At 54.7% G+C, this 23,570-nt stretch overlaps 14 protein-coding genes across 14 annotated transcripts; 8 read left to right on the top strand and 6 right to left on the bottom strand.

Moving 5' to 3' along the window:
* Positions 1-67: 67 nt before the first annotated feature.
* On the bottom strand, positions 68-1,300 carry EI97DRAFT_368274 (Methylthioribose-1-phosphate isomerase; the record flags this gene model as incomplete). The annotated part of the gene is made up of 2 exons (XM_033795127.1): positions 68-731; positions 786-1,300. The coding sequence occupies 2 exons, from the start codon at positions 1,298-1,300 to the stop codon at positions 68-70; spliced, it is 1,179 nt and encodes a 392-aa protein (XP_033658231.1).
* A 384-nt stretch (positions 1,301-1,684) lies between these two features.
* On the bottom strand, positions 1,685-2,945 carry EI97DRAFT_428797 (uncharacterized protein). The gene has a single exon (XM_033797291.1). The coding sequence runs from the start codon at positions 2,672-2,674 to the stop codon at positions 1,943-1,945; it is 732 nt and encodes a 243-aa protein (XP_033658230.1). The 5' UTR covers positions 2,675-2,945; the 3' UTR covers positions 1,685-1,942.
* Positions 2,946-3,098: 153 nt separating this feature from the next.
* Positions 3,099-4,778, top strand: EI97DRAFT_5743 (methyltransferase). Its single transcript, XM_033802930.1, has one exon. The coding sequence runs from the start codon at positions 3,236-3,238 to the stop codon at positions 4,652-4,654; it is 1,419 nt and encodes a 472-aa protein (XP_033658229.1). The 5' UTR covers positions 3,099-3,235; the 3' UTR covers positions 4,655-4,778.
* EI97DRAFT_5787 (uncharacterized protein) lies at positions 4,561-5,204 on the bottom strand. The gene is made up of 2 exons (XM_033802933.1): positions 5,003-5,204; positions 4,561-4,955 (listed from the first exon to the last, which is right to left on the bottom strand). The coding sequence occupies exons 1-2, from the start codon at positions 5,088-5,090 to the stop codon at positions 4,738-4,740; spliced, it is 306 nt and encodes a 101-aa protein (XP_033658228.1). The 5' UTR covers positions 5,091-5,204; the 3' UTR covers positions 4,561-4,737.
* Positions 5,205-5,598: 394 nt separating this feature from the next.
* Positions 5,599-7,676, top strand: EI97DRAFT_428794 (gamma-glutamyltranspeptidase-like protein). Its single transcript, XM_033797290.1, has 3 exons — positions 5,599-5,734; positions 5,918-6,951; positions 7,003-7,676. Exons 1-3 carry the CDS (start codon positions 5,722-5,724, stop codon positions 7,471-7,473), a joined length of 1,518 nt encoding a protein of 505 aa, XP_033658227.1. The 5' UTR covers positions 5,599-5,721; the 3' UTR covers positions 7,474-7,676.
* Positions 7,677-8,053: 377 nt separating this feature from the next.
* Positions 8,054-8,711, top strand: EI97DRAFT_367180 (Shr3 amino acid permease chaperone; the record flags this gene model as incomplete). The annotated part of the gene is made up of 2 exons (XM_033795072.1): positions 8,054-8,099; positions 8,161-8,711. The coding sequence occupies 2 exons, from the start codon at positions 8,054-8,056 to the stop codon at positions 8,709-8,711; spliced, it is 597 nt and encodes a 198-aa protein (XP_033658226.1).
* A 767-nt stretch (positions 8,712-9,478) lies between these two features.
* Positions 9,479-10,711, top strand: EI97DRAFT_5650 (uncharacterized protein). Its single transcript, XM_033802918.1, has 5 exons — positions 9,479-9,686; positions 9,740-9,768; positions 9,816-10,045; positions 10,148-10,452; positions 10,508-10,711. Exons 3-5 carry the CDS (start codon positions 9,818-9,820, stop codon positions 10,698-10,700), a joined length of 726 nt encoding a protein of 241 aa, XP_033658225.1. The 5' UTR covers positions 9,479-9,686; positions 9,740-9,768; positions 9,816-9,817; the 3' UTR covers positions 10,701-10,711.
* Positions 10,712-11,071: 360 nt separating this feature from the next.
* EI97DRAFT_5583 (PLP-dependent transferase) lies at positions 11,072-14,158 on the top strand. The gene is made up of 2 exons (XM_033802914.1): positions 11,072-11,434; positions 11,485-14,158. The coding sequence occupies exons 1-2, from the start codon at positions 11,338-11,340 to the stop codon at positions 13,905-13,907; spliced, it is 2,520 nt and encodes an 839-aa protein (XP_033658224.1). The 5' UTR covers positions 11,072-11,337; the 3' UTR covers positions 13,908-14,158.
* Positions 14,159-15,157, top strand: EI97DRAFT_5576 (uncharacterized protein). The gene has a single exon (XM_033802913.1). The coding sequence runs from the start codon at positions 14,410-14,412 to the stop codon at positions 14,938-14,940; it is 531 nt and encodes a 176-aa protein (XP_033658223.1). The 5' UTR covers positions 14,159-14,409; the 3' UTR covers positions 14,941-15,157.
* EI97DRAFT_5594 (uncharacterized protein) lies at positions 15,157-16,361 on the top strand. Its single transcript, XM_033802915.1, has one exon. It carries the CDS (start codon positions 15,374-15,376, stop codon positions 16,244-16,246), a length of 873 nt encoding a protein of 290 aa, XP_033658222.1. The 5' UTR covers positions 15,157-15,373; the 3' UTR covers positions 16,247-16,361.
* A 508-nt stretch (positions 16,362-16,869) lies between these two features.
* On the bottom strand, positions 16,870-19,234 carry EI97DRAFT_5606 (MFS general substrate transporter). Its single transcript, XM_033802916.1, has 2 exons — positions 18,902-19,234; positions 16,870-18,817 (listed from the first exon to the last, which is right to left on the bottom strand). The coding sequence occupies exon 2, from the start codon at positions 18,798-18,800 to the stop codon at positions 17,157-17,159; it is 1,644 nt and encodes a 547-aa protein (XP_033658221.1). The 5' UTR covers positions 18,801-18,817; positions 18,902-19,234; the 3' UTR covers positions 16,870-17,156.
* A 417-nt stretch (positions 19,235-19,651) lies between these two features.
* On the bottom strand, positions 19,652-20,758 carry EI97DRAFT_446900 (uncharacterized protein; the record flags this gene model as incomplete). The annotated part of the gene is made up of 2 exons (XM_033800063.1): positions 19,652-20,041; positions 20,201-20,758. The coding sequence occupies 2 exons, from the start codon at positions 20,756-20,758 to the stop codon at positions 19,652-19,654; spliced, it is 948 nt and encodes a 315-aa protein (XP_033658220.1).
* Positions 20,759-20,991: 233 nt separating this feature from the next.
* EI97DRAFT_428789 (succinate dehydrogenase iron-sulfur protein-like protein subunit) lies at positions 20,992-22,536 on the top strand. The gene is made up of 4 exons (XM_033797288.1): positions 20,992-21,090; positions 21,165-21,572; positions 21,633-21,784; positions 21,848-22,536. The coding sequence occupies exons 1-4, from the start codon at positions 21,045-21,047 to the stop codon at positions 22,169-22,171; spliced, it is 930 nt and encodes a 309-aa protein (XP_033658219.1). The 5' UTR covers positions 20,992-21,044; the 3' UTR covers positions 22,172-22,536.
* A 513-nt stretch (positions 22,537-23,049) lies between these two features.
* On the bottom strand, positions 23,050-23,298 carry EI97DRAFT_453935 (uncharacterized protein; the record flags this gene model as incomplete). The annotated part of the gene is made up of 2 exons (XM_033800490.1): positions 23,050-23,079; positions 23,137-23,298. The coding sequence occupies 2 exons, from the start codon at positions 23,296-23,298 to the stop codon at positions 23,050-23,052; spliced, it is 192 nt and encodes a 63-aa protein (XP_033658218.1).
* Positions 23,299-23,570: the final 272 nt, after the last annotated feature.

The raw sequence follows: 23,570 nt of genomic DNA, 5'->3' as shown, positions 1-23,570 counted from the left end.
TTTGGTTCAAAGGCGGCCTAAGGAGAGACCGTCAGAGGGGACCGGATCATCTTGTCCTGGCTCCTGCTCATATACCTCCAATGGTCGATGGCTTAAGCTCATCGCCCTCAATCTTGAAAATCTCATCCAGATGGAACACACCATGAGCATCCTTCTCCACCACCCCGACTTCAGTGATGATTCCATCAATGAGTGCCGCCGGAGTCACATCGAAAGCGGGATTCCACACATCGATGCCGCTCGCAGCAATGCTTATAGTCTCGACCACGTTCAAATCCAGCGACACCCCATCGAAGCGCGGCCCCTTGACAAGCGTTACTTCCTTTCCAGGCCGCTCTTCAATGACGATCTTCTCTCCACTCTCCGTGTTCAGGTCAATGGTCGTCCGTGGCGCTGCTACCAGGAACTTGACTCCGTGATGCCTGGCTAATATAGCCAGAGAATAGGTGCCAATCTTGTTGGCCGTGTCGCCGTTCGCGGCAACTCTGTCGGCGCCTACTACAATGGCTGCGATGTTCATCTCGCGCCCTTTTTGGCGCAGGAGTGCCGCTGCCATCGAGTCTGTGATCAGGGTGGCCGGTATCTCGTCGTGCACCAGTTCATAAGCCGTCAGTCTCGAGCCTTGGTTATACGGCCGCGTCTCGGAGCAGAAAGCATGCTTCAGCGCACCCTTCTTATGTAGCGACCGTATGACACCCAGGGCAGTGCCATATCCAGCCGTAGCAAGAGACCTATCAGCTACATCAGTTACTGCTCTTACCACTCTTGAGAATGGCATGCCTTACCCAGTATTACAATGCGTCAACACGCTCACTTGACCCCTCGCGCCAGCCTCCGTCTTCTCGACTATCCACTTCGCCCCATGATCCCCAATCGCCTCATTATCCCTCACGTCATCCACCAACATCTTCTCCGCCGCCGTCACATACACGTCCCTCACACTCTCCCCCGTCGCCCCCTCCCTCGCCTTCTCGTCGACAACCCTCCTCGTCAGCTTCCGCGCCGCATCCGCCAGATTCACCGCCGTGGGCCGGCTCGTCACCAAGTAGTCCAATTTCTCGAGGATGAAGATGGCGACCTCCTCGGCGATGGGCGAGATCTTCATGTTGGTCAGCTCGACGGCGAGGCCTAGGGCGGCGACGATGGCGATGGCTGGCGCGCCGCGCGTGCGCATGCTGCGGATCGCATGCCAGGCGTCGGTCGACGAGTAGATGGGGTCGTAGTGGGTTTGGTGGGGGAGCAGCAGTTGGTCGAGGATGCTGAGGGAGCCGCGCGTATAGCGGATGGATTCGAGGACCATTCTGGAGAGGTTCTGATATAATCCTGTTCAATGATTAGCTTTGTGTTCTAAAAAAGAAAACCTTTTGCTTCTAGTACCTGTCTCGAAAGGTCGTCTGGGGAACAGCTGGGGGTGTGTATGGAAGGGAAAAATGTCCTGCGATTGTGCCATCTATGGGTGAGGGGCGCGGAGGGGCGGCAGGGATGCGCTGGTGGGGTGAGTACCTAGATAGCATGCGCGACGAATGGAATTTGATTTGTAGTCTTTGAATGCCTATCCGGCAGCTGCGTATTGATTGACATAGCTGCATGAGAATACAGGATCAGGCAAGTCCCCTGATCCGGTGGATTTTCGTAAAACTGTGGATACAGCAAAGAAAAGACTGTGCAATGAGCATTCTAAGTATTCTAATTCTATGTATTCTAATCAACTTCTATAAGCAGAACTATCCTGCACTATATTCTCTATCGCTACCCTTGGACTATATGTCCAAATGCTCTGCTTCGTTATGTTACATATCCTCCCCACTCTCAAAACACTCATACAATACGAACATATCTTGCCCTCTGACTGCCCTTGCCGTCTAACCTTTACTTGAACCTCGGAAGTGAGCAACAAGTGCGGTACAGCATGGTCCTCAAATCCCTCTCTTCAGCCATCGTCTCAACTTGGACACCCAGCCCCTGCTTCCACGTCCCCTAACCTCCTACGCAGCAGCCCCGGATCCCGCTCCACCACCTCCCTCACCCTATCTTCAAATGCCTTGACCATGATATCCGCTACCTTAGGTGCCGCGCCCGCACTCAGTGCCGAATAAATCGGGTTCGCAAACGCGAATTCCAGCGCCAAGGTCACCTTCATCGCATTTTGTCCCAGCGGCGTAAGCTCCCATCTCGACAGCAAATGCGACAATAGTCGCTCCTCCTCTTCTCCCGCATGCCTTCGCTCCTGTTCTGTTGTATGATGCGCTATCGCATGCGACGGAAGACTCGATACTGCTGACCCGCCGATACTCTCGACGACTTGGCCCGGTATGCAGAAGACGCGCGTGGTAAACGACTCGGTGATACCTTTCCATCCCACTTCTAACTTGCCCTCGCTGGGCCAACGCTTATTGTATGTTTTGTCTGGGGCGGACCATTTGGTGACGGTGGAAGAGAGGCAGTAGGGGAGGAATTGGGAGTACGATTGGATGTCGGATATTACTGTGTATATTGGTGTAGAGGGATAGGGCAGGGTGCGGGTTGTCGTGAGGGTTTGGGGGGCACCGCTGGTGAGCGGGGAGAGGATGGCGGAGGGGTTCGGGAGGAAGGTTCGTCGGGGAGATTGATGGAGATTGAGACGGGACAGAGAGGGGAGAGGACGAGAGCGAGGGAGGAGTTTGGCTGTGGACATGGTGGAGCAAATGTTCCTTCAGAATGTTCCTTCAGAATGTTCCTTCAGAATGTTCCTTCAGAATGTTCCTTCAGTGGTGGAGAAAATCGGAGCGGAGGAGCGCAGTTTAGGCGGTGAGCGAGCTAAAGAGTGAAAAACAAGAATGGTTAATGGCCGTTCAGTAACATGGTTTCGCAGTTCAAGGAGCGCATTATTATGTAGTAAAGATGTGGATAAACGAAAGTCAGAGTTGTTATGCAGGCAATTGCCCAGTGGATAGTCAAACTGTCGGTCGGTCGGTCGGCCTCTGACGAATGTCGAACAATCGGGGAGTTCGTCGATCCCGCTATTCTCAATTCGTTTAGGTTGTTCGGGTCGTCCAGGGGTTGCCCGCTATCGATAAGAGAGGGGAAGGAATTTCGAATTTCTCCCCACCATCTATACAGCAGAATCAACCGTCAGGGTTCCCTCATCACTCATTGACCACAACACTTGGCCACATTTGCCGCCAGTTCAAAACACACAAAGAGATATCCAATATTTCATGCTATTCGTGGAAACTTGGCACTGATATTGAAAATCATGGACACTACATTCTCACAGACAGATAATTCTGTCACACAGAAAGCCCATCCGAGACAGCAGCTCAGCAAGTCAATGGAACACATACGCTATGCAGTCACAGTGGACCCAATACCGCATTCGGTGCAAAGCCCTGCGTCAGGAGCAACAAGTCCACCGACCTCGACCTCCACTCCCTCCACAGAACCACTCCCCGAATCGGACGCGTACGGAGTGCCCGCCTCCTTTGCTCCTATCCGCAACCCCTCGGCACGGTCCCATTCTCCTTCCAATAACCAGAAGCGTACCGATCCTTTTGCCTTTGGCTCGCGCTATCTCGAGGAAGGCGACGACATCTTCGAATTCAACGCCTGGGATCACGTCACCGTCGACCCTTCGTACAACGCTTTTATCGAACAGCAATACGAGAAGCAGCGTGCCGAACCCGTGTCCGAGAAGGACCGTGAGCGCTATAATGCACAGCCGGAGAAATTCTGGAACTTGTTCTACAAGAACAATCGAGCCAACTTTTTCAAGAATCGGAAATGGCTCGCCCAGGAGTTTCCAATACTGGACCAGGTTACAAAGGAGGATTCTCCGCCGGCGAAGATACTGGAGGTTGGGGCTGGTGCCGGGAACAGCGCGTTTCCCATCTTAGCCAAGAACAAGAACGCCGGGTTGAAAATCCATGCATGCGATTTCTCGAAGAAGGCAGTCGAGGTCATTCGAGCGAACGAAGCCTACGATGAGAGGTTCATCCAAGCCGATGTATGGGATGTCGCAGCATCTCCCGACAGCGAAAACGCTGGATTGCCGCCCGGCGTCGAAGAGGGCAGCGTAGATGTCGTGCTTATGATCTTCATTTTCTCAGCGCTGAGTCCGAAACAGTGGGATCAGGCTGTCAAGAATATCTGGAGGGTGCTGAAGCCGGGAGGGCAAGTGTTATTCCGAGACTACGGCAGGGGGGATCTGGCGCAGGTGCGGTTCAAGAAGGGAAGGTGGATGGCGGAGAACTTCTATGTCAGGGGTGATGGGACAAGAGTCTATTTCTTCGAGAAGGAAGAATTGGAGAACATCTGGGGCGGGGAGCGAGACAAGCATGGAAGGATCATCACCGGTAAGAAAAGTGAGGGGGACGCACTACTCGAAGACAAACTCGGGAAGCTTGAGCTTCAAGACGGTGGCGATGACCCTGATGATCAGGAAGCCACGAATGCGACGGAAGACGGGAAACTGGACGCTACACCATCATTCGAAGTCGTCCACATGGGTGTTGACAGGCGCATGTTGGTGAATCGCCAGCGGAGACTTAAGATGTATCGTTGCTGGATGCAGGCGGTGTTCCGAAAGGCTGGTGATCAGAGTGAGATCGCCACGAGTACACTGCGAGAGGATAAGGCAGTGGAAGAGAAGGCAGAGTGGGGGGAAAAGCTTGATTAGAGCTCTGTAAGATACCCATGGATAGTAAAACTTCACAACTGATCAACCCGCCTGGACCAGAACAGGAGACAATTTACGGTTTACTACCGTCGTTCCTCCAGCACAAGACTCCAGAAGCCCGAATGATGGGAGATTGTCCAACACTCTTGCATAACCACCGTGAAAAGTCGGAGAATAACAGAGATGGTATCAAAGTCTCTCGATCCTGGGACTAATAAACCCGCAAATGGACCCACTTCGACTAGTCTCACAAAGGCAGGCGGATAACCAGAGGAACGCCGTGGGAAGAAGAGCGACAATGCTTCAGGTCAGCCAAATCTTGAATCCTGGAACCATGGCTTAACCTGCTACGGGGGACGCCCTTCTGCACGGCGAGCCAGAAGAATACAGCGCATCTCTGGCGTAGCAACGACAAATGTCCAGCGTTCTTCTTCATACCGAGCTTGTCTTCGCTATCTCAGCTTTAAGATAGATAACCCCACCACCACCATGCGGATCTACACCCCCGCATCCCTTCCCAGTAACCGGTCAGCAAACAAAACCCCAACACCACCCCGATGATGCAATTCCGCAAGCCATACTCGTGCTCTGTTCCTGCATCCATATCGGCAACTCTGGAGTTGCCAAATCAGGTCGCGCGTTACACGAGTTGCACGCGGGAACCGTCAATCCCAACGGGAACCCTGGTCGACGGGCTCGCATCCAGCCAGAGGGAACGCTCGTGCAGCAGGGAAATATAATAAAATAAAATCATGAGTCCGCTCCCGGACTTTCTCTCCCAGATTCCTCGACAGCATTTGCCCTCTCCAGCGACCATGCTTGCCTCGGCGTCTCGATACCTCACCAGTCTTTTGACGCTGCAAGTCGCGGTCACGTTTGGTAGCCCGATTGAGAAGCCATGTCCAGGGTATCCGCATTCGCCGCCACGGCCGAAAGAGGCGGGACATTTGGGCGCTGTGGCTTCGGAGAGCGATATTTGTAGTCGTGTAGGCACGAGTTTGCTGGAGTTGGGGGGGAATGCTGCGGATGCTATGGTTGGTACGGTGGCTTGCGTTGGGGTTGTGGGCATGTATCACTCGGGTGAGTGAGGAAGTCATCTTCTTCTTACCAGAATTCTTTTGCTCTGCGCATTTTGTCGCGTGATTGATCTCCTTGTTTCTGCGTCGAGTAAGCGGATCCCATGAACGGGCCACAGCACTTCGAAAAGTTCCATTCGCAGAAAGCCGGACATGGCGGAATCACGCTCTCATTAATCCTCCACAGGTATCGGCGGCGGGGGCTTCATGCTCGTCCGCTCTCCCAACGGGACATATGAGTTCATCGACTTCCGCGAAACAGCCCCCGCAGCGGCATTCGAGGATATGTACAAGAACAATGAGCAAGCATCCATCACCGGCGGTCTTGCATCCGGAGTCCCTGGCGAACTCCGCGGCCTCGAATACCTCCATTCCCGTTACGGGAAACTACCCTGGTACACTGTGCTTTCTCCAGCTGTCAAAATTGCACGTCAAGGTTGGAGGGTCAACGAGGATCTTGTCAAGTACATCAAACAAGCCACGAACAACGTCCCCGAGACGAATGAAACGCACTTCCTTGTTCACGATCCGGAATGGGCAAAGGACTTTGCGCCCCATGGAACGCTGCTGAAGCTCAATGAAACGATTACGAGGAAGAGATATGCAGAGACGCTAGACACGATTGCACGTGAAGGAGCTGATGCATTCTACGAGGGCCCAATTGCTGAGGCGACTATCAAGGCTTTGCAGGCGAATAACGGAACCATGACTCTGGAAGACTTGAAGAACTACACAGTGGCCATCCGGAAGCCTTCGACGATCAAGTACCGAGACTACAAGCTCACCAGCTGTAGTGCACCCAGCGGAGGGAATGTGGCTCTGGCAGCGTTGAAGATCATGGAAGGGTACTCCGGGGTGGGAGATCCGGAGCAGATCAACATTACGACACATCGACTCGACGAAGCAATGAGATTTGCCTACGGCCAGCGTACTCAGCTCGGAGATCCACTTTTCCTCGAGGGCATTGACAAATTCCAGAACCAGATGATCTCGGAGGAGACAGCGAAAGAGATCAGAAGGAAGATCAGCGACACGGCCACTTTCGACGTGAGCTACTACGACCCTGAGGGCCTGGAGAGTCTCGATACCCCCGGAACGAGCCATGTGGTCACAGCGGATTATACCGGTCTGGCGATCTCGCTGACTACAACGGTCAATCTCCTGTTCGGGAGCAAGCTCATAGTCCCTGAGACGGGTATTATCATGAACAACGAGATGAATGTGAGTAGGCCATGTCCTTGAAAGATCTGTCAAGACTGACAGAATGCACAGGACTTCAGCATCCCAAACACAACCAACGCCTTCGGTTACATCCCCAGTCCCGCCAACTTCATCCGCCCCGGAAAACGCCCCCTCAGCTCCATCTCCCCGGTCATAGTCGAGCACCCCACGCGCTCCAACCGCACCCTCCTCAACACCTTCTACGTCGCCATCGGCGCCGCTGGCGGTTCCCGCATCATCACCTCCACAATCCAAAACCTCCTGCACATTCTCGACGGCCATCTCACCGTGCCGGAAGCGCTGGCCAAGCCGAGAATCCACGACCAGTTGGTTCCGGCGCAGGTGAGCTTCGAATACGGATTTGACAATGGGACGACTGCCTTTTTGAAGGAGCTGGGGAGTAATGTTACGTGGGTTGCGCCGGGCCAGAGTACGGCGCAGGGGCTGAGAAGGTTGAGGAATGGGACGTTTGAGGCAGCAGGGGAGCCGAGGCAGAAGAATAGTGGTGGGTTTGTGGTGTAGAGTGTGAGAGAGGGCGAAGTTTGACGAAAATGGCTACGGTGATTTCCAGGTCAGGGATATCAAATATACCAGTCCTGGCTTGTAAGGGATAGTAATATCAACAGCTTTACAAAGCATGAACGACTTCTTCACCATGCTGAGAAGACACTTCTACACCCCAAAGCCCAAATAAACAAAGGATAGTAACTATGTGGACTTCGTGCAAATCAAGTGTAGGGCGATGTAGCTATAGCTTGATAGCTAGCGCGATTCGCATGCTATGTTTGCCAGGCACACTTATGGATAATACAATTTTCATGCGTGCTGTTATCCCATAATCAGGAAGAAGCGCCAACAACTTGATTATTTCTCTGGCAAGCATCTCCAAGGTTATTGCGACGGACTTTGGCTCCTTCTCCGGTTCTACCTGCCCTACTCGAGGCAAAGCAGAGTGCCAAGCCCGCTTCCTTCACTTTCCCGAAAAGGATTAATAGATTCTGCCGTCTTACAACCTCCAGGGCTTGGAAGTACTATCAATCCAAGCCTCCCCCCAAACAAGGCTGAACATAGCATTCCTCCCAACATTCGCGTGGTACCAAAAATGGCCAGCAAAACAGATTCTTTTGCTACTTTCCTCATCATCGGCCGTGAGCGTTTCCCCTCCCAATAGCTCTTCTAGCTTCACACACTAACACGAATCCACCACAGCCACATGCTTCTTCCTAGGCATCCTCTTCTCCTCCTTCCCCTACGACTACAACGTCCTCTGGACCACGCCGCCTAACCGGGACATCTACTTCAACATTCTCGAAGACCACATCAAATTCCTGTACGCATCACCGCCCATCATCTCGCGCATCCTGCACATCGCAATCGGTACCGGCCTGGTGGGCTTCCTGACGAAATTGTACCGCGCAACCGAGGCTAATTACCTGTTCGATGGCGCGTCGCTGGTGCTGTACTTCGCTGGCATCCTCGTCTACCTCACCAATATCGTGAAGGGGTTCCGTGTTGTGACGGCGGGCATCTATGGCGCGGTTCCGGAGGATCAACTCGCGGAAGGGGAGGAAAACGACTACATCAGCCGTGAAGATACGCTGAGGGTGTTCGCGGCTAGTAACACGATCTTGGCGCTTGTGCTGGTGGGCGTTTTGGTGTTGCAGGCCGGGCAATGGTATGCGCTGAGGAAGGAGGAGAGGGAGATGGAGGAAATGGATCGAATGGCGGAGGAGAAGAGGACCGGGAAGAAGAGGCAATAGCGGATTACTTTCTGTGTACTGGGTGTACCGCTTTTGGGTTTGGGGTCTGGAATGGATAGGAAAAGGTGGGCTAGCGTTAGGTATGTATTGTTTGCTTATTGCTCTGTGCATGAGGTTTGGGTCATGCTCTTTTATAGGATGGTATGAGCTTCACAGGGTGGTTTCATCTTGAGGCTTGGCTTGATGATCTGTGATTCAGTTAGGGTTTCGCGTCCTGACTGGAGAACTTCCTCTTCCTGTCTTCACTTCCTTTACTCTTTTCAATATGTACTTTTGTTCGCCGGAACAGATTCATTCATCCCACCATGCCCTTTTCCCATGGCGGCAATGGACTTTGAGAGATGGTTTCATTTTTGAAGTTTTGCTTGGTGGGAAGTGATTCATATATACTCTCTTGGCCTGATTGCAAAGCTTCTTACCACGTCTCGCTTCTTTCTGCCCGGAAATTCGCACTTTCCTCCTCCGAAACGAAGTCTATGTACGCCATCATGCCCTTTACTACGGCGGGAATCAGTTTCAGGAGGTAGTTCATTTCCCGAAGTTCTGCTTGGTAGTAAGTGATTCGTATCTAGTTTTTCTTATTGATTGTAAAGCTCTCTTCTGTGTCTCACTTATTTTTTCTCTTCAATTCGCATATTCGTCACTGGGAAAAGATTCTATCTATTCCACCCTGTACCAGGCGGATATGGCTGCATGACACAGCGGTGCAGCCTATTATCCCAAGCGTAAAGAGAAGACGAAATGCTGCACGCGGAGAGTGCTTCATAACCAAACCCGTATTCATCATGACGTATATCGGAGGTACAATACACAGCTAGGTGAATCTCTGGAGACAGTTCGGCGCGTTTGTTAAACCTGCCTTCACATTTGGGTCCATTGGAGGAGAGGTACGCCCGGGCCTCCAGCAACGACTTATAAGGCCTTCCCCTCCCAACAAACGCCTTCCCCTCCTTCCGCAACCACCACCGTTACTTCGTAAGTTTCCTTATTGTTGCTGCGCGTTGCTCACTGCTTTTAACGCGGAATAGTTTTTCGAATCCATAATCAATCTCTATCAGTAGGTACCTCTCCACTCCAAGTCGCCTACAGCTAACCGGAGCATAGCCATGAGCATCCTCTTCGCCACCAAGGTGGTAGTGGGGCCTCACGGCCTCACAATGGGCAGCCTCAAGGCTCCCATGGGCGAGGGATCTCGCCGTGAGACCGAGAAGGTGCTCCTTTCGGAGCCCGGGACTGGCCTCGAGGATGAGGCTCAAGAGGCGCTCAGCGCCATGGAGAACCGCCTCCGCGCCGCCCTCTTTGGCTGCGGTGCCGACTCCCCCACCCCCCTCCGTGTAAGTAGGCCTTCTCTCCGGTGATATCCGAGGCTGCCACCCTCGTCTATCTTTCACAAAGACGTCAATGCATTGCTCAACCATACTGAACAGCAGCACCAGCCGAGGCCAATTGAGCTGGACGCCGACGTCGTCGCAATTGAGCTGGCAAAACAAGGCTTCGACTTCGATTACGCGCGCACTTGGGCTGCCGAAAGGATCCACATGCTTTGGGCGGACTTCACTGCCGAATATCAGGCCAAGTGGGAGGCAGAGAAAGCCGCATACGTCGCCAAGTGTGAAGAAGAGCTCAAGAAGGCCATGTCAGTGACGGTGGAGCAGTACAAGAGACGCAGAATCATTGTTACGAATATCGCGGCTGATGCCGATTGGGAGGACGTGAGGCGTGCGTTCGAACCGTACGGATTGTAAGTACTTGCTTCATCTCTCTGTCATGGGCATGACTGATTGCATCACTTCTAGTTGCACTGTTCAAATGAAGGAAGCTCGCCACCCGAAGAATGGCACTCAGGCCGCCTCGATCCAGTTCGAAAGCGAGGAATTGGCGCTCCACATCGCTCAGAATGCCCGCCTGTATATCTTCGGTTTGGGTATCCGCATGTACTATGCTCCCGACGTCGACTACACTCGCGACATCTTCGATCTGCCAGCTTGAATGATCACTAGCTTTATGGGCTTATAGATATCGGGACGCTCCAAGGCAGGCTGGGCGTGTCAGAATGGGACTATGCAGGAAATTGCAAGATCTGCTGAAGAGGGAGGTTAACGAGGTTGAGTGGGCGTTTGGCCGTATTCCGCTGGCGAGGTCCTGGCAAGGAATATCTTCGTTGTTTGGGTCAGGACACTGGATAGTCGTCCATCTTATAGCAGCTGTTTCAATGCTATACTCTGCTCTCGTGCGTTTCTATGGTGTTTGCACCTTCATAAAGTCTGCTGATCAACAGCATGCATGTGAAGTTGGGTGAGGCCCGTGCGCAAAGGCCCATGTCTTCGAGGGAGCAATGTGGCAGAACCCGAGAAAGGAAGCTTGCCCTTTATTGCATCCACCCTGCAGAATTGCGTATTGATACTTCAGTACCGACGAATTCCGATCAGCCGGCTACCCGTTCATTCTGTGCTCACCTTCCATCTGTTGGGCTTCCCGTGCGGACATCGGAGGTGGCCGTTATCACCTGCCAGCGACCATTTGCCATCCACCCCACTTTCGCAAGCTAAGTCTACGATTGCGAATGGAACCCTTACCTGTTCAAGTCTTTTGGATCTTGATGGACTGTGGCTAGGAGTCTTGACAGATGGATACACGCGGTGCTAGAATGAAGGAGCATGAGTGCGGAGAATACCACCAAGCGGTCGAGGAGTTTCGCCTCCGCGAACATCCTATGCTGCGTGGTATGCCGCAAACCGGTTTTTGAGAACCTCAAATCTGATAGAAGACGCAGGCACGACGTATCTCGACCATGCCGGGACCACTCTGTATGCTAAATCGGCCATCGAACGCTTCTCAGCGGATATGCTATCCAACCTGTACGGAAATCCACATTCAGCATCCAGTTCCTCCCAGTTGACTACTCGCCGTATCGAAGATGTGAGACTGAGGCTCCTCGGAATGTTCAAGGCGGATCCGGAAGAGTTCGACGTTATATTCGTTGCAAATGCCACTGCGGGAATCAAGCTGGTCATGGAAGCTTTCAGGGACAATGGGGACGGGTTTTGGTATGGATACCACATGGACTCACATACCAGTCTTATTGGCGTACGGGAATCAGCCAAAGACTCCCGATGTTTTACCTCTGACCAGGACGTGGAAGACTGGATTAAGGAGCCTGGCGCTGAAGCACTTCCAGGGCTCTTCGCCTACCCAGCTCAGTCAAACATGAATGGGCGACGGCTGCCGCTGGCCTGGACGCGCCGCATACGCACGAGCAAGGGCAGAGCTGTATACACGCTATTGGATGCCGCAGCTCTCGTTTCCACCTCGCCGCTGGACCTAAGTGACGTGGACGCTGCGCCCGACTTCACGGTTCTGAGTCTGTACAAGATGTTCGGTTTCCCGGATTTGGGCGCTTTGATTGTGCGGAAAGAGGCGGGGACTGTTTTTGGCAGACGCCGCTATTTTGGGGGAGGCACGGTCGAGATGGTGGTGTGCGTGCAGGAACAGTGGCATGCTAAGAAGTCGGATTCGTTGCATGAGAAGTTGGAGGATGGGACGTTGCCTATTCATAGCATAATGGCTTTGGATGCGGCTATGTCCGTTCATGAGGAGCTGTATGGTTCGCTGGAACGCGTGTCGCGACATACGACGCTCCTAGTGGCGAAGCTCTACGAAGGCCTCACGTCTTTGCGTCATGGGAATGGCGAGGCCGTCTGTCAGGTATACAAGGGCAGTACATCGACGTACGGCGATGCGAATAGCCAGGGTCCCATTGTGGCATTCAACCTCAGGAACCCCCTTGGCGGCTGGGTCAGCAACGCAGAAGTCGAGAAGCTTGCCGCCGTGAAGAGTTTCCAGCTGCGGACCGGCGGGCTCTGCAACCCAGGCGGCGTTGCGTCGTCTCTTGGGTTGGCGCCATGGGAGATGAGAGACAATTTCTCCGCAGGACAGCGGTGCGGCAACGAAAACGACACCATCCGAGGCAAACCAACCGGGATGATTCGAGTCAGCCTCGGGGCGATGAGTGTTCTAGAGGATGTGGTCTCATTTGTCGACTTTGTGCGCGAGTTCTTCGTGCAAGGAAGCAAATCCGAGGCAGTGTTGCCAGTAGCGGCACTGAGGGTAGAGCCACCAACACCGAGTAACCTGCACGTGGAAAGCTTGACGATATATCCAGTCAAGAGCTGTGCAGGATGGAGCGTACCCCGCGGAGTGGCATGGGAAGTGCGGCGTGAGGGCCTTGCCTGGGACCGCGAATGGTGCCTCGTTCACCAGGGCACTGGTGCGGCTCTGAGCCAGAAGCGCTATCCGAAGATGGCTCTTATCCGGCCAAGTATCGACTTGGAGGCGGGACTCTTGCGCGTGGAGCTGGCGCCACCTCTGAGAAGGCTTGTTGATGAGCACGAGGTCACCATTCCGCTCTCCGCCGACCCGCGTATGTTTTCTGACGTGTCGACGTACACGGATTCACATGCCAAGGTCTGCGGCGATGCCATCAGAGCAAAGAAGTACAAGTCAGACAAGATAGCAGCATTCTTCAGTCAAGCTCTCGGGGTGGCCTGTCATCTCGCCCGGTTTCCTGCCCTGAGTAACAGGAACAGCTCAGAAACATCGTCCAGGCACACTAAAGCGCATCTACAGAAGCCTGAAAAGGAACCGAATATGCACATACCCGGCGCCTTTCCCGATTCCACACCGCAAGCGCTGGGAGCAAGGGTTCCAATGCCCATACTACTGTCGAATGAGAGCCCGATCCTTACGATATCGCGGTCCAGCCTCAACCGTCTGAACGAGCTAATTAAAGCAGAGGGCGGCAAAGCGGCGCAAGCTGACGTCTTCCGAGCGAACATTGTGGTTGCGGAGAATTTGGAGTCTCTGTCTGGGGTGGAGCAGCCGTACGCAGAAGATCACTGGCGGCACCTAAAGATTGGAGAGCAGTACTTTGATATTCTGGGCCCTTGCCGCCGCTGCCAGATGGTATGTGTGGACCAGCAGACGGCAGAGAGGAACCAGGAGCCATTCGTGACGCTCTCGAAAACGCGCCGGTTCGATGGGCGAGTCTACTTTGGCGAACATACATGTCACATTGCTATGGACGGCGCAGTGAGCCCCGCGGCTCAGTATCCTACCATTGCTGTCGGGGATGCAGTGCACCCGTTCCTGGATGATGAGGTTGAGCACGACTCGCGATTGTGGGCTCTCGTGGGCTGAAACGGCGGGAGCGTCTATGCAAGCCGGTCTCGGGTTGTTTTTCTATCTCGCATTCCATTCGGGCTTCTAAACATAGCTGTTGGACGGCGCGCGGGGGGTTTCTTCTGGTCGTCTACAAGATCCCGTCACCGCATCACACATGGCAGATGTTGTGCAGCAGGCGCTTCTCTGGGTCCTATGGAGGGACAAATATAGCAGAGCCACGCGACGACGAGGGTATGGGCAGGGTAGGACGAGACCTCATCGGACCCAGAGGGGTTGACGATGCAGTGGATGGGGGAGTGCGGAGGTAAGCGCTGGTCAGATTTGGTATCATGAGGAGGGCCCAGGAGACCTGTTTGACCTGTGAGGAGCAAGTTAGCTGGCCGGTTTCAAACGACCCTTCCTCTGTCTCGGCGGGGGCCAGGCGCTGGGTCATGGCAGGCGCGCGCAGTGAGGAGGAGCAAACGCTAGGGGGAGCGGTGTTGGACTGTTGGCCAAACGGGTGGTTGCTGGATGGGAGATGTGTGGCGGGCAACTCGCGCGAGTATCTGGTCGAAGTTCGAAAATAGAGACGACGGGTTCGGCCAGCGGTTGTGTCGACATAAAGGGAAGCAAAAGGATGCGCAGGCTTCGAGGTTCTTCAGTCCGGTTTCCATTCACTGTACATACAGATATCCTTCGGAGTACTCTGGCAGTATTCCCCAGACGGCTCTTCGTTTCCTTTCAACCCTCACGACCCTGTCCGCAGTCCACCCACCCGGTCCCGCCGGTCAGGACTCATCAGCTGTCTCTCCAGCTCCTGTGTCTCACCGTCCCGTCTAGGAGGCTATCCGTATTGGCCGCCCTCTCTTGTCGCAGCCTCCCGCAAGGCCCGCATCCGCATCCTTCGCAGCCAGCTCTTGGGCCAAAACCCCCTTCCAATCAGGAGGCCATTCAGCACTCGGCGCCAGCACAGCTGCACGGCCTCAGCGCAAATCACACGCACGTTTCACGGCCTGCGCACAGTCTGCCACTCGTCGGCGCTTCGAAGGGGCGCTTCTGCGACGTTTGATTTGCCGTGTCGCATCCCTGGTCGGGCGGTTGTTTTGCATCACTCACAGGACCCCCCCGTTCGCTCCGTTTCGTTCACGGTTCACGGTTCACCCTCGCTCAGCCCCGCGTCCAGTCGCCCTCCCTTAAGCGCCAGCGTTTATTATTAGAAGGAAGAAACAAGGTCGACCACCACCACGCCCACGGCCTCCTACCAACGAGACAACCTGCCGTGCCCGCAATAATAAAAGTCGTCGCCCACCCCGGCGGCCCCAAGTTGTGTCTTTGCTTGCTGCCGCCTGGGTTCCTTTTTGAACCCGACATAGACACCTCTTCTGGACAGTGGCACAGCTCGACCACCTCCTCATTCACTTGGGGATACCTACGTCACCACGAGTCGGAAACGTCTACAGTCTCTCGTTGTTAGTACACACCGGCATCTCTTGCTCTCCGCCATGGCCGCTTCTACCGACTCCAAGCCGGCCTTGTCCACTCTCAAGACGCCGCTGTCTGCAACTTATCCCTCCGAGCTGCGATCTCCCATGGTTCACTCTGCCTCAACCCCAACCTTCATCAAGCGCGAGGAGTCGCTGAAGACGCCAATCACCCCGCCCAGCGCCTACCTGGACTTCCTCAAGACTTTGTCTCCGGCCATCATGAGCCCCCTCCCTTCCAGTGCCAGCACCAGGTTCGTCTTCGAAGGCAACCGTCCCACCTCCATCCCGTCGGCCTCTTCCTCCTCCACCTCGGCCAGCTCCAGCTCCTTCACCTCCACCTCCGGACCCGCAGACAAGACCACATCACGCGCATCCTCAAGGTCAAGCAGCTGCTGCAACTGCGACAAGGAGAAGTCGTGTCAACAGAAAGACTCCCAACACCAACATCAGCATTGCCACCAACAACCGCCACAACAAAAGCAACAACAGCTGCAACAACAACAGCAACCCGAACCCCCCATGTCGGCGCCCCCAACCAAACTCCACACCGTCACCATCCCGCCCCCGTCCCCTTTCACCCGTCCCCAATCCGCACGCACCCCGCGCCTCTACATCCCGCAGTCCCCCTACTCACCCTCGACCGTGCGCTCGCCTGGCGTGCGCTCACCCGGCAGCGCGCACAGCATCACGTCGCCTTATTCCGCTGCGAGCCCCAAGCCATGGGACTTGGAGGGCAAGAAGACAGGACGGACGAGGCGCGTGAGTGTACGTGAGGTGGTTACGAGGACGGTCACGTATAGCCATAGCGCGACGAGCACACCCATCGAGGGACGGTTTGCGCCGCCCCAGATCGACCCGGCACCGAGGGGGAAGAGGAGGAGGGTTGAGTGAGGCAAGTGCATAGTGATCAAAAACGTCGTCGTACGAGAATTCACGTTTACCTGCACTTAATAATGCCTTCGGGTCCAGGCGATCCGATCTACTGTCGCTCGCTACTCGCTATCCACAGACTTAGTACCCTTCTTCCTCTCTATGGGTTCACGCATCCTCTATTTTACATTACCCTATCCACTTTTTCCTATGTTCTTTTTAGAGGACACGACGGCATGTTGATGCTCTGCTTTACTCACGCTCCCGAGCAAGCGTATGATGAGTTGGATACCACCTCTTTTTTCCGGTTCCTGTACGGTGTTGGGCGCGGAAAATAACTTGGTTGCGGATTCGATGGGAACACCATGGATGGGTTGAGGAGTTGGAATCTCTGTTTTGGGCATGGAAATCATTCCTGGATCTTTGGCAATGGCGCCCTTGCACTTGTTTTGTTCGTTGGTTACGCCTTGGGGTGGATTTGGGGAGGTGAGAGTATCCGGGCGTGTCGAGTACTGGCGGGATTCTGGAGGACACAGTAGACAGGAGAAGAGGATTCATTCATCGACCCTTTATTCATATATTGGGTTCGCATACAATGCCATATCCTACCCTATACCTTTTACCTGCCCCTGGAAGCATCTTTCTTCCTTCACTAGTGACGTGATGCATCAGATGTGTGATGCTGGAAGGTCTTTCCCTGCCTAGAAAGAGGATACACGATGAGATTATAAAGACAAATGTTTAAGAATTGAATAAACGAGGCAAGGGGTATATACACACGTCATAAGTTACACCATCTTGTACAAGAGGAGCGTGGCACAAATAATATCACAGTCTCCGTGCCCATAGCCAACGCCTGCTAATGCCTATGCATGTACCCGTCAAAAGAAATGTAAGAGGAAACCCTGTGTGCGTATGAACGTGAACTTTCCTACAACTTGACCTGGAACCGCGGATTCGTCCGGATCCTCTCCCCATACATGCGGAACAGGACGGGCACCGGAATCAACGCCAACGCAATGAAGCCCAGTAGACTGTTCCCCCAGCCCAGCCCCAGCGAATCGTACATGCTGAGTCCGCAGAGAGGCAGCACGGCTCCAAACACACTCCTCAGGACCGTATTCGCGGCAATGGCGCTCGCCGCGTGGATCGTAAAGGCATCGACGAGATACGTCTGGATCGTCATCATGCTCGTCAGGTTGCCCAGGCCGACAAAGGCCGTCCCGATGATGGGCACGATCCAGTGCACCTTGTAGTAGGCGGTCCAGCCGTAGATGAAGATGCCAATCGGTAATGCGACGCCGCCGGGCAGGGTGAGGATGATGGGGAGACGGTGTTCGGGCTTGACTTGGCCTTTGGCGATCTTCTTCTGGATGATCTTGTCCGAGAGGATGCCCAGGACCACCATGCCGGCGAGCATGCCGATGCCCGAGCCGAGGAAGGAGAGGCCGACCATGGACGAGGAGAAGCGGTATTGCTTCTGGAAGACAAAGGTGATGGTGGTGAAGAGGAGGTAGAGGACGCCGTAGTTGACGGCGACGTAGAGGGACATGAGGAGCACGATGGGGGAGAAGAAGAGCATCTTCATGGGGCGGACGATGGCGCGGATGAAGACTTCGCGGGGAGGAATGTCGAGCGCCATTTTGGAGCGCAGGTGGGGGTTGCCCGTTTCCTTTCGGAGGCGAGCGGCCTTGCGTTCGAGCAGGGTGGGAGCATAGGTCTCGCGGCTGAAGGTGAGGAGGAGGAGGGAGAAGGCGCCGGAGCAGATGGCCAGCACGTAGAAGACCCAACGCCAGCCTTTTGCGTCGACGAGAAAGCCTGCGGCTACGGGACCGACGACGGGTCCGATGAGCGGTCCCATGCCCCAGATGGCCATTGCACCCGCACGCTTCTCGCGGGGGAACATGTCTGCTATGGTGCCGCCACCAAGGGTCAAGGGGGCGGCGCCCGAGCAACCTGCAAGAAAGCGGAAGGCCGTCAGCATGCCCATGCTTGTGCTCAAGCCACAGGCAAGGGTGAAGAGGACAAAGACGACGTTGCAAATGTTGTAGATCCAGAAGCGGCCGTAGAGTTCGGAGAGTGGAGCGATGATTAGGGGCCCTATAGCGAAGCCCAGGACGTAGATGGAGACGACCCAGGAGGCCATGAGGTTCGAGGTTTCATGGAAGGCAGCCATGACATGTGGGACGCCGGGTGCGAAAAAGGATGATCCAAGAGGAGTGACGAGCGTGACAGCAGCCAGGGCAGCGATCATGCTCCACTTCTTCCTCTCGGGCCAGTTTTGCGGATTCTCTGGGTCATCGGGGCCATCCCAGTCGACGATGTTTGGATCTATCTCTTCTGGTACCTCGCCCTCTCCAGCATGTGCATCTCCATTCAAGGTCCGCTCGTCGCTGTTCGTCGAGCCGACTTTGCTTGGGACGCCCTTCTCCAGATCAACATCCTGGGCCACAGAGGTGTGAGCATTAGGGTCCGTGAAGTCGACATCATGTCCTTGTTCGTATGCTTCGCGCGCCTTCTCGTCCAAGTCCAAGTCCTCGCGCGGGGGGTTGGAGAAAGTGCCCGGAGTTGCCATGGTGAGGTGGTGGATCACTGTCGAGTCGGGTGATTAGCACACTGCTGTTGATTTTGCGATTCCATGTCTCCTCTCATCTGGTAGGATAGGGTGTCACTCACCAGAAGGCTCTGGTAGTCAAAGTTCCGTGGTAGCCTTTGACCTCGGCAGCTCAATCCTCTCTCTTCAACGTGCCTCTCCAATAACTCCTTCAAAGTTGGTTACAGCTGCCGAAGAAGGTTCAAAAAGAACTGTACACTGTAGAAACCGAAGACGAACAAAATTTTCCCCATATTCCCCTCCTCTTCCGGGGCCCCGGGCTGTTATATATCCTCGTCCTACCCTAGGCTTCTGGCTTCATCCTTCTGTTGGACTCGGCAATCCGGCAGCCTTGCCCAGGCCCGGCTCTGGCCAAAACGAGGCTGGACTTGACTCGAAAAGCTTCGACGTTGGCAACAACCCTGGCGACAAGGTGCGGATGCGCTAGTGCCCGAGCTCGCGTTCGCGTTGCTGGCCTGCTGATTGGACACGGATGCAATCCTTCTTGACCATTTCGGAGCTAGCGCGCGGAGGGTCGGGAATAGGCGCTGGAGGATCGGAGCGCGGCATCAATTGTTCCAGGTGGTACGGAGTAGAGATGTTGAGACTTTGTGGTAGGATTGCGGACAAGAATGTGCGGATGACCGGTCGTTGGGCGTCAAGGGCGTGCAGCGCGGCCGAAACTTCTGGATACTGTAGTACAGCACCGTCTGAGTACGTCTGTGTCCGAGATAAATGTGACGACGCTGCTTGTATATGCATATACATCAGTGCTGGAGACAACCGAATAATGGCTTCCATGGGATACTGACCCTCAATCCCGTCCTCGACCTTCACCCATCAAGGCACTCCTTCACCCACTTCAAGATCTCATCAAACCCCCTCGCCCATACCACGCTCCATTCTCCGCACTTTTCCCACTCCGTGATATGCGGACACTCAATGCTCAATCTCTCAAAACTGTCCTTTAGCGTAGCCTGAGACGACCCTAGTGGGTCGTCGCGTATGCAGATGCCCAAGTCTGCCGCCAGGAGAGACTCGAAATCCGTCCAGCTGTCTCCAATGTATACAACCGGGATGGGCCGCATGGTATACGGGTTGGACAACCGCAGATTCTGCAGATACGCAAGTTTGTCTGCGCTGGACAAGAGCTGATGAGACGAGTCCTGCGTGGCGCTGTTCGAAAAGACCAGTTCGTTCGCGTAGATGGATACGAAGGGCAACTGGTCCAACAAGTCGCACTTTGTCCGGTAGTCGGGGTACTTGGTGTATAACGCCCGTAGCTCCGCATGGCGACAGAGCCCCCACTTCTGCTCAACCTTGCTGGGAACGTCATGATCACCGCGAAGCGGTGCAGGGTTGAAGTCTGCCGTCCGACATACGCTCTCGTCCGTACCCGCCACGCTCCCTTGAAGCCCGGCGTCGTCAAGTGTGGCCTTCAGACAGCCCAAGATGAAGTATTGGCTCCAGTTCGCACTGAGGACGTCGATTGCATCCAGATCGTACCCGTGTCTCTCGATACGCTTGCGGATATGCCTCAAGCACTCAGACGCTCCCGTCCGGATTCGCACCTCTCCACCCTTCACACACTCACTGCCCCCCTTTTCCATGATCGACGTGTTCAGGTCCTTGAACAAGCCAGCCTGTATCACCCGGTCCAAGCTACGTCGTTCAACGGCTTTCAGCTTCTCGAGCAGTGAGCGCTCTGCCACGACTGTAGAAGGGAGCGTGCCGTTCGGAAAAAGAGCCTTCAAGGTCGAGGCATGATCGGAGAGGTAGGCCGAGGTAATGCGCCTCCAGGCTTCAAGGACTGCGGTTTCGCTTTTTGCTCGGGATGCCACATGGACGAGTGCGTCCAAGGTGTCGCGAGTGGTCAGGGTGCCATCCCAATCCACAATCCAGTGGATAGCGTGTGCGGGATCAATGCGTGGCTTGGGCATTGGAATAGCTGCAAAATGTCGGGTCCATTGCGGACGCATTCGTAGGAAGAGGAAATCACATCTCCAACATAACAGCAGAAGTCAGTGTATAGGCGAAGAAGCTGGTCCTAGTTCCCCCGAAGCGCACAAGCTTCGTTCCGCCGGTCCTCAGTCATCAGTCGTGCTCTGATTGGTCGCAGGCTACACCTCGGTCAATGCCGTCTTGTTGCTCTTCTTGTGACGGCACCGCTTTTGCAACCTCGCCATCGCCGTTCCCAAATTTCCCGCACTCCTGCATCGCAACACAATGGCTTCCACGCGCGCCCTCGCTCGTCTGGCTACGAGGCGGACAGGTACGCCATCCCGGCTGGCCACAATTGGCAGTTGTGTGCGGAAGAAACAGACAGCTAACGCAACCCCCCCGCAGCCGTCGTCCGACCCGCCGTCTCCTCCTTCTCTCGCGGCTTAGCCTCCGTTACCGACACACACGCCCGCGAGCCCGTCTCCAAAGTCGCAGAGAAGATCGTGCCCGACCGGGCCGCCGAGGTGGTCCCGGAGTCGAAGACGTCGACGGTGCGGGAGCCCACACCCGGAAAGGATGCGAAGATCAAGACCTTCCACATCTACAGGTGGAATCCCGACGAGCCGAGCGCGAAGCCCCGAATGCAGACATACACGCTCGATCTCAACAAGACGGGGCCGATGATGTTGGATGCGCTGATTCGGATCAAGAACGAGGTGGATCCGACGCTGACCTTTAGGCGGAGTTGCCGTGAGGGCATCTGTGGAAGCTGTGCGATGAACATTGATGGCGTGAACACGCTGGCTTGTCTTTGTATGTGGCATTGGGCTTGAATTGATATGGAGAGAAGGGCGTAGCTGACGGCGGATGCAGGCCGCATCCCCACCGATACCAGCAAGGAGTCCCGCATCTATCCCCTCCCGCACATGTACGTCGTCAAGGATCTCGTACCGGACATGACGCTCTTCTACAAGCAATACCGCTCCATCAAGCCGTACCTCCAGCGCGAGACTCCCGCCCCAGACGTAAGTTTTAGTTCCTTGCCTCGCTCTCCTCAATTTAGCAATGGTGCTAACATGCCCCCCTAGGGCCGCGAATACCGCCAATCCAAAGCCGACCGCAAGAAGCTCGACGGCCTCTACGAATGCATCCTGTGCGCGTGCTGCAGCACCTCGTGCCCGTCGTACTGGTGGAACCAGGAGGAGTATCTCGGCCCCGCGGTGCTGCTCCAGTCGTACCGCTGGATCGCCGACTCGCGCGACGAGAAGAAGGCCGAGCGCCAGGATGCGCTCAACAACAGCATGAGCCTGTATCGGTGCCACACCATCATGAACTGCTCGAGGACGTGCCCCAAGGGGCTGAACCCTGGATTGGCCATTGCGGAGATTAAGAAGAGCATGGCTTTTGCGTAGGGGGGTTTTGACAAAAGATTGAAGAGCGGGCGACCCACCAAGCGAACGATTCCATTCGCTGTATGTACATGTTCCTATAGTGTGTGTCTTCTCTTTATTCGTCTGTTGGTGTTTTGCATCTCTGGCAGCTCCGGACCTGTTCCTCCTTTTGTACGAGTGAAAACAGACAGATATCAATCACCTAAAAAAAGGACAAGCAACCGTGCAGAGGAGCTATCCAATGTGCAGCCGGGCAGGGTGCTTGTGTTTGTGATTCACCTGTTGAAGGGGAGAGGGCAGTGGCGGCATGTGACGCATCAATTCTATCGATGGGCTCAAACATTTATGTATGTTGTCGCATCCAAGCACAGATTCAAAGGTTCCCAACAATTGCACAATGACCACCCTAGGATATCCAACAGATCTATTACTACCACACAGAACACCCTCTCAAAACTTCCATTGCCTTCCTTTCCTCCATCAATCTATCATCATCCGTCTAACAAGTCCGTCCAAACAATGGGCATCCGAGTCCAAACCAGCGAGCGTGGGGTGGTGTAGTAGAGCTGATTAGATAGCGTGGTATGGTATACAGCGACGCAATACACAGACGGTCAAGAAGCTAGTAGAAGTAATAAAAAAACCGAGGGCGCCCTGCTGTAACCGATTCGCCTTGTCCGGCTATCATCCTTTGCTCGGCAGCGCCCAAGGGTAGGGGTAGTAAAAAGGTAACATGATTCCAGCATTTACAGGGTGATCTCCTGCCGTTCTTCTCCACATCCTTTCCACCTCCGCCTCTTCGTCTACTTCTGTTGATCCAAGGTTCTGTTTCCACTGCGCGCTCGCCTTTCGGGATGATTTGGCGACCTCGAATCTTCGTCCGGCGGGAAGAGTCTTACTTAAACCTTGGCAGCTCTGCGCGCCGAAATCTGGGGAGCAATGTCAGCGGGAGAGGAGTAAACATTGCTCTCAAGTGCCGCCCTTACCTTTTTGTGAATGAAGAGGGCAATCAGGAGGATTGCAACAGCGCCGACAATGGCGAAGACGACGATAACACCGGGCTCCCGGGCAGCCCAGTTCTTGCGCTTCACCAGCTGGTGGACGGTAGCCTCGCTGCGCGCGATGAGAGACATGTCAAGGGCGGCCATTGATGCGGTAGGCGGTTGATCTGCGCCAATTGTCAGTCCGAAACGTTCTCAGGCTTCCTCTTTTATCTGGGAGACGGAGTGATCGAAAAAAAGGAGCATTGGATCTGAAACAAATGGAGCATTTTTCTTGGCGTCTTGGCCCCCATCTATGAGTCGGGGAATTGGCGACGTGCTTCTGGCGAGGATGGCGGATGCGATGGAGGTCGGGAAGAAGGGAGATGGTGCTCTGCGGATTTGAGAAGGACATGTGCTGGATACTTTTTACGACTGAC

The sequence above is a fragment of the Westerdykella ornata genome (assembly GCF_010094085.1).
Source record: "Westerdykella ornata strain CBS 379.55 unplaced genomic scaffold EI97scaffold_1, whole genome shotgun sequence".
Taxonomy (NCBI): Eukaryota; Fungi; Ascomycota; class Dothideomycetes; order Pleosporales; family Sporormiaceae; genus Westerdykella; species Westerdykella ornata.
The sequence above is the reverse complement of the archived record's forward strand: the minus strand, read 5'-3'. Positions and strand labels throughout refer to the sequence as shown.

Bases quoted from the DNA above. Each gene is read 5' to 3' on its own strand.
- EI97DRAFT_428797 (XM_033797291.1), bottom strand. From the start codon at position 2,674: ATGTCCACAGCCAAACTCCTCCCTCGCTCTCGTCCTCTCCCCTCTCTG.
- EI97DRAFT_5743 (XM_033802930.1), top strand. From the start codon at position 3,236: ATGGACACTACATTCTCACAGACAGATAATTCTGTCACACAGAAAGCC.
- EI97DRAFT_5787 (XM_033802933.1), bottom strand. From the start codon at position 5,090: ATGAAGAAGAACGCTGGACATTTGTCGTTGCTACGCCAGAGATGCGCT. The intron at 4,956-5,002 runs GCAGGTTAAGCC...GCTGACCTGAAG, and splicing joins GCAGAAGGGCGTCCCCCGTA to CATTGTCGCTCTTCTTCCCA.
- EI97DRAFT_428794 (XM_033797290.1), top strand. The intron at 6,952-7,002 runs GTGAGTAGGCCA...CAGAATGCACAG, and splicing joins TCATGAACAACGAGATGAAT to GACTTCAGCATCCCAAACAC.
- EI97DRAFT_5650 (XM_033802918.1), top strand. From the start codon at position 9,818: ATGAGCATCCTCTTCGCCACCAAGGTGGTAGTGGGGCCTCACGGCCTC. The intron at 10,046-10,147 runs GTAAGTAGGCCT...CAGCAGCACCAG, and splicing joins ACTCCCCCACCCCCCTCCGT to CCGAGGCCAATTGAGCTGGA. The intron at 10,453-10,507 runs GTAAGTACTTGC...CATCACTTCTAG, and splicing joins GCGTTCGAACCGTACGGATT to TTGCACTGTTCAAATGAAGG.
- EI97DRAFT_5583 (XM_033802914.1), top strand. From the start codon at position 11,338: ATGGATACACGCGGTGCTAGAATGAAGGAGCATGAGTGCGGAGAATAC. The intron at 11,435-11,484 runs GTATGCCGCAAA...TAGAAGACGCAG, and splicing joins CGAACATCCTATGCTGCGTG to GCACGACGTATCTCGACCAT.
- EI97DRAFT_5576 (XM_033802913.1), top strand. From the start codon at position 14,410: ATGTGTGGCGGGCAACTCGCGCGAGTATCTGGTCGAAGTTCGAAAATA.
- EI97DRAFT_5594 (XM_033802915.1), top strand. From the start codon at position 15,374: ATGGCCGCTTCTACCGACTCCAAGCCGGCCTTGTCCACTCTCAAGACG.
- EI97DRAFT_5606 (XM_033802916.1), bottom strand. From the start codon at position 18,800: ATGGCAACTCCGGGCACTTTCTCCAACCCCCCGCGCGAGGACTTGGAC.
- EI97DRAFT_428789 (XM_033797288.1), top strand. From the start codon at position 21,045: ATGGCTTCCACGCGCGCCCTCGCTCGTCTGGCTACGAGGCGGACAG. The intron at 21,091-21,164 runs GTACGCCATCCC...ACCCCCCCGCAG, and splicing joins TCTGGCTACGAGGCGGACAG to CCGTCGTCCGACCCGCCGTC. The intron at 21,785-21,847 runs GTAAGTTTTAGT...ATGCCCCCCTAG, and splicing joins GCGAGACTCCCGCCCCAGAC to GGCCGCGAATACCGCCAATC.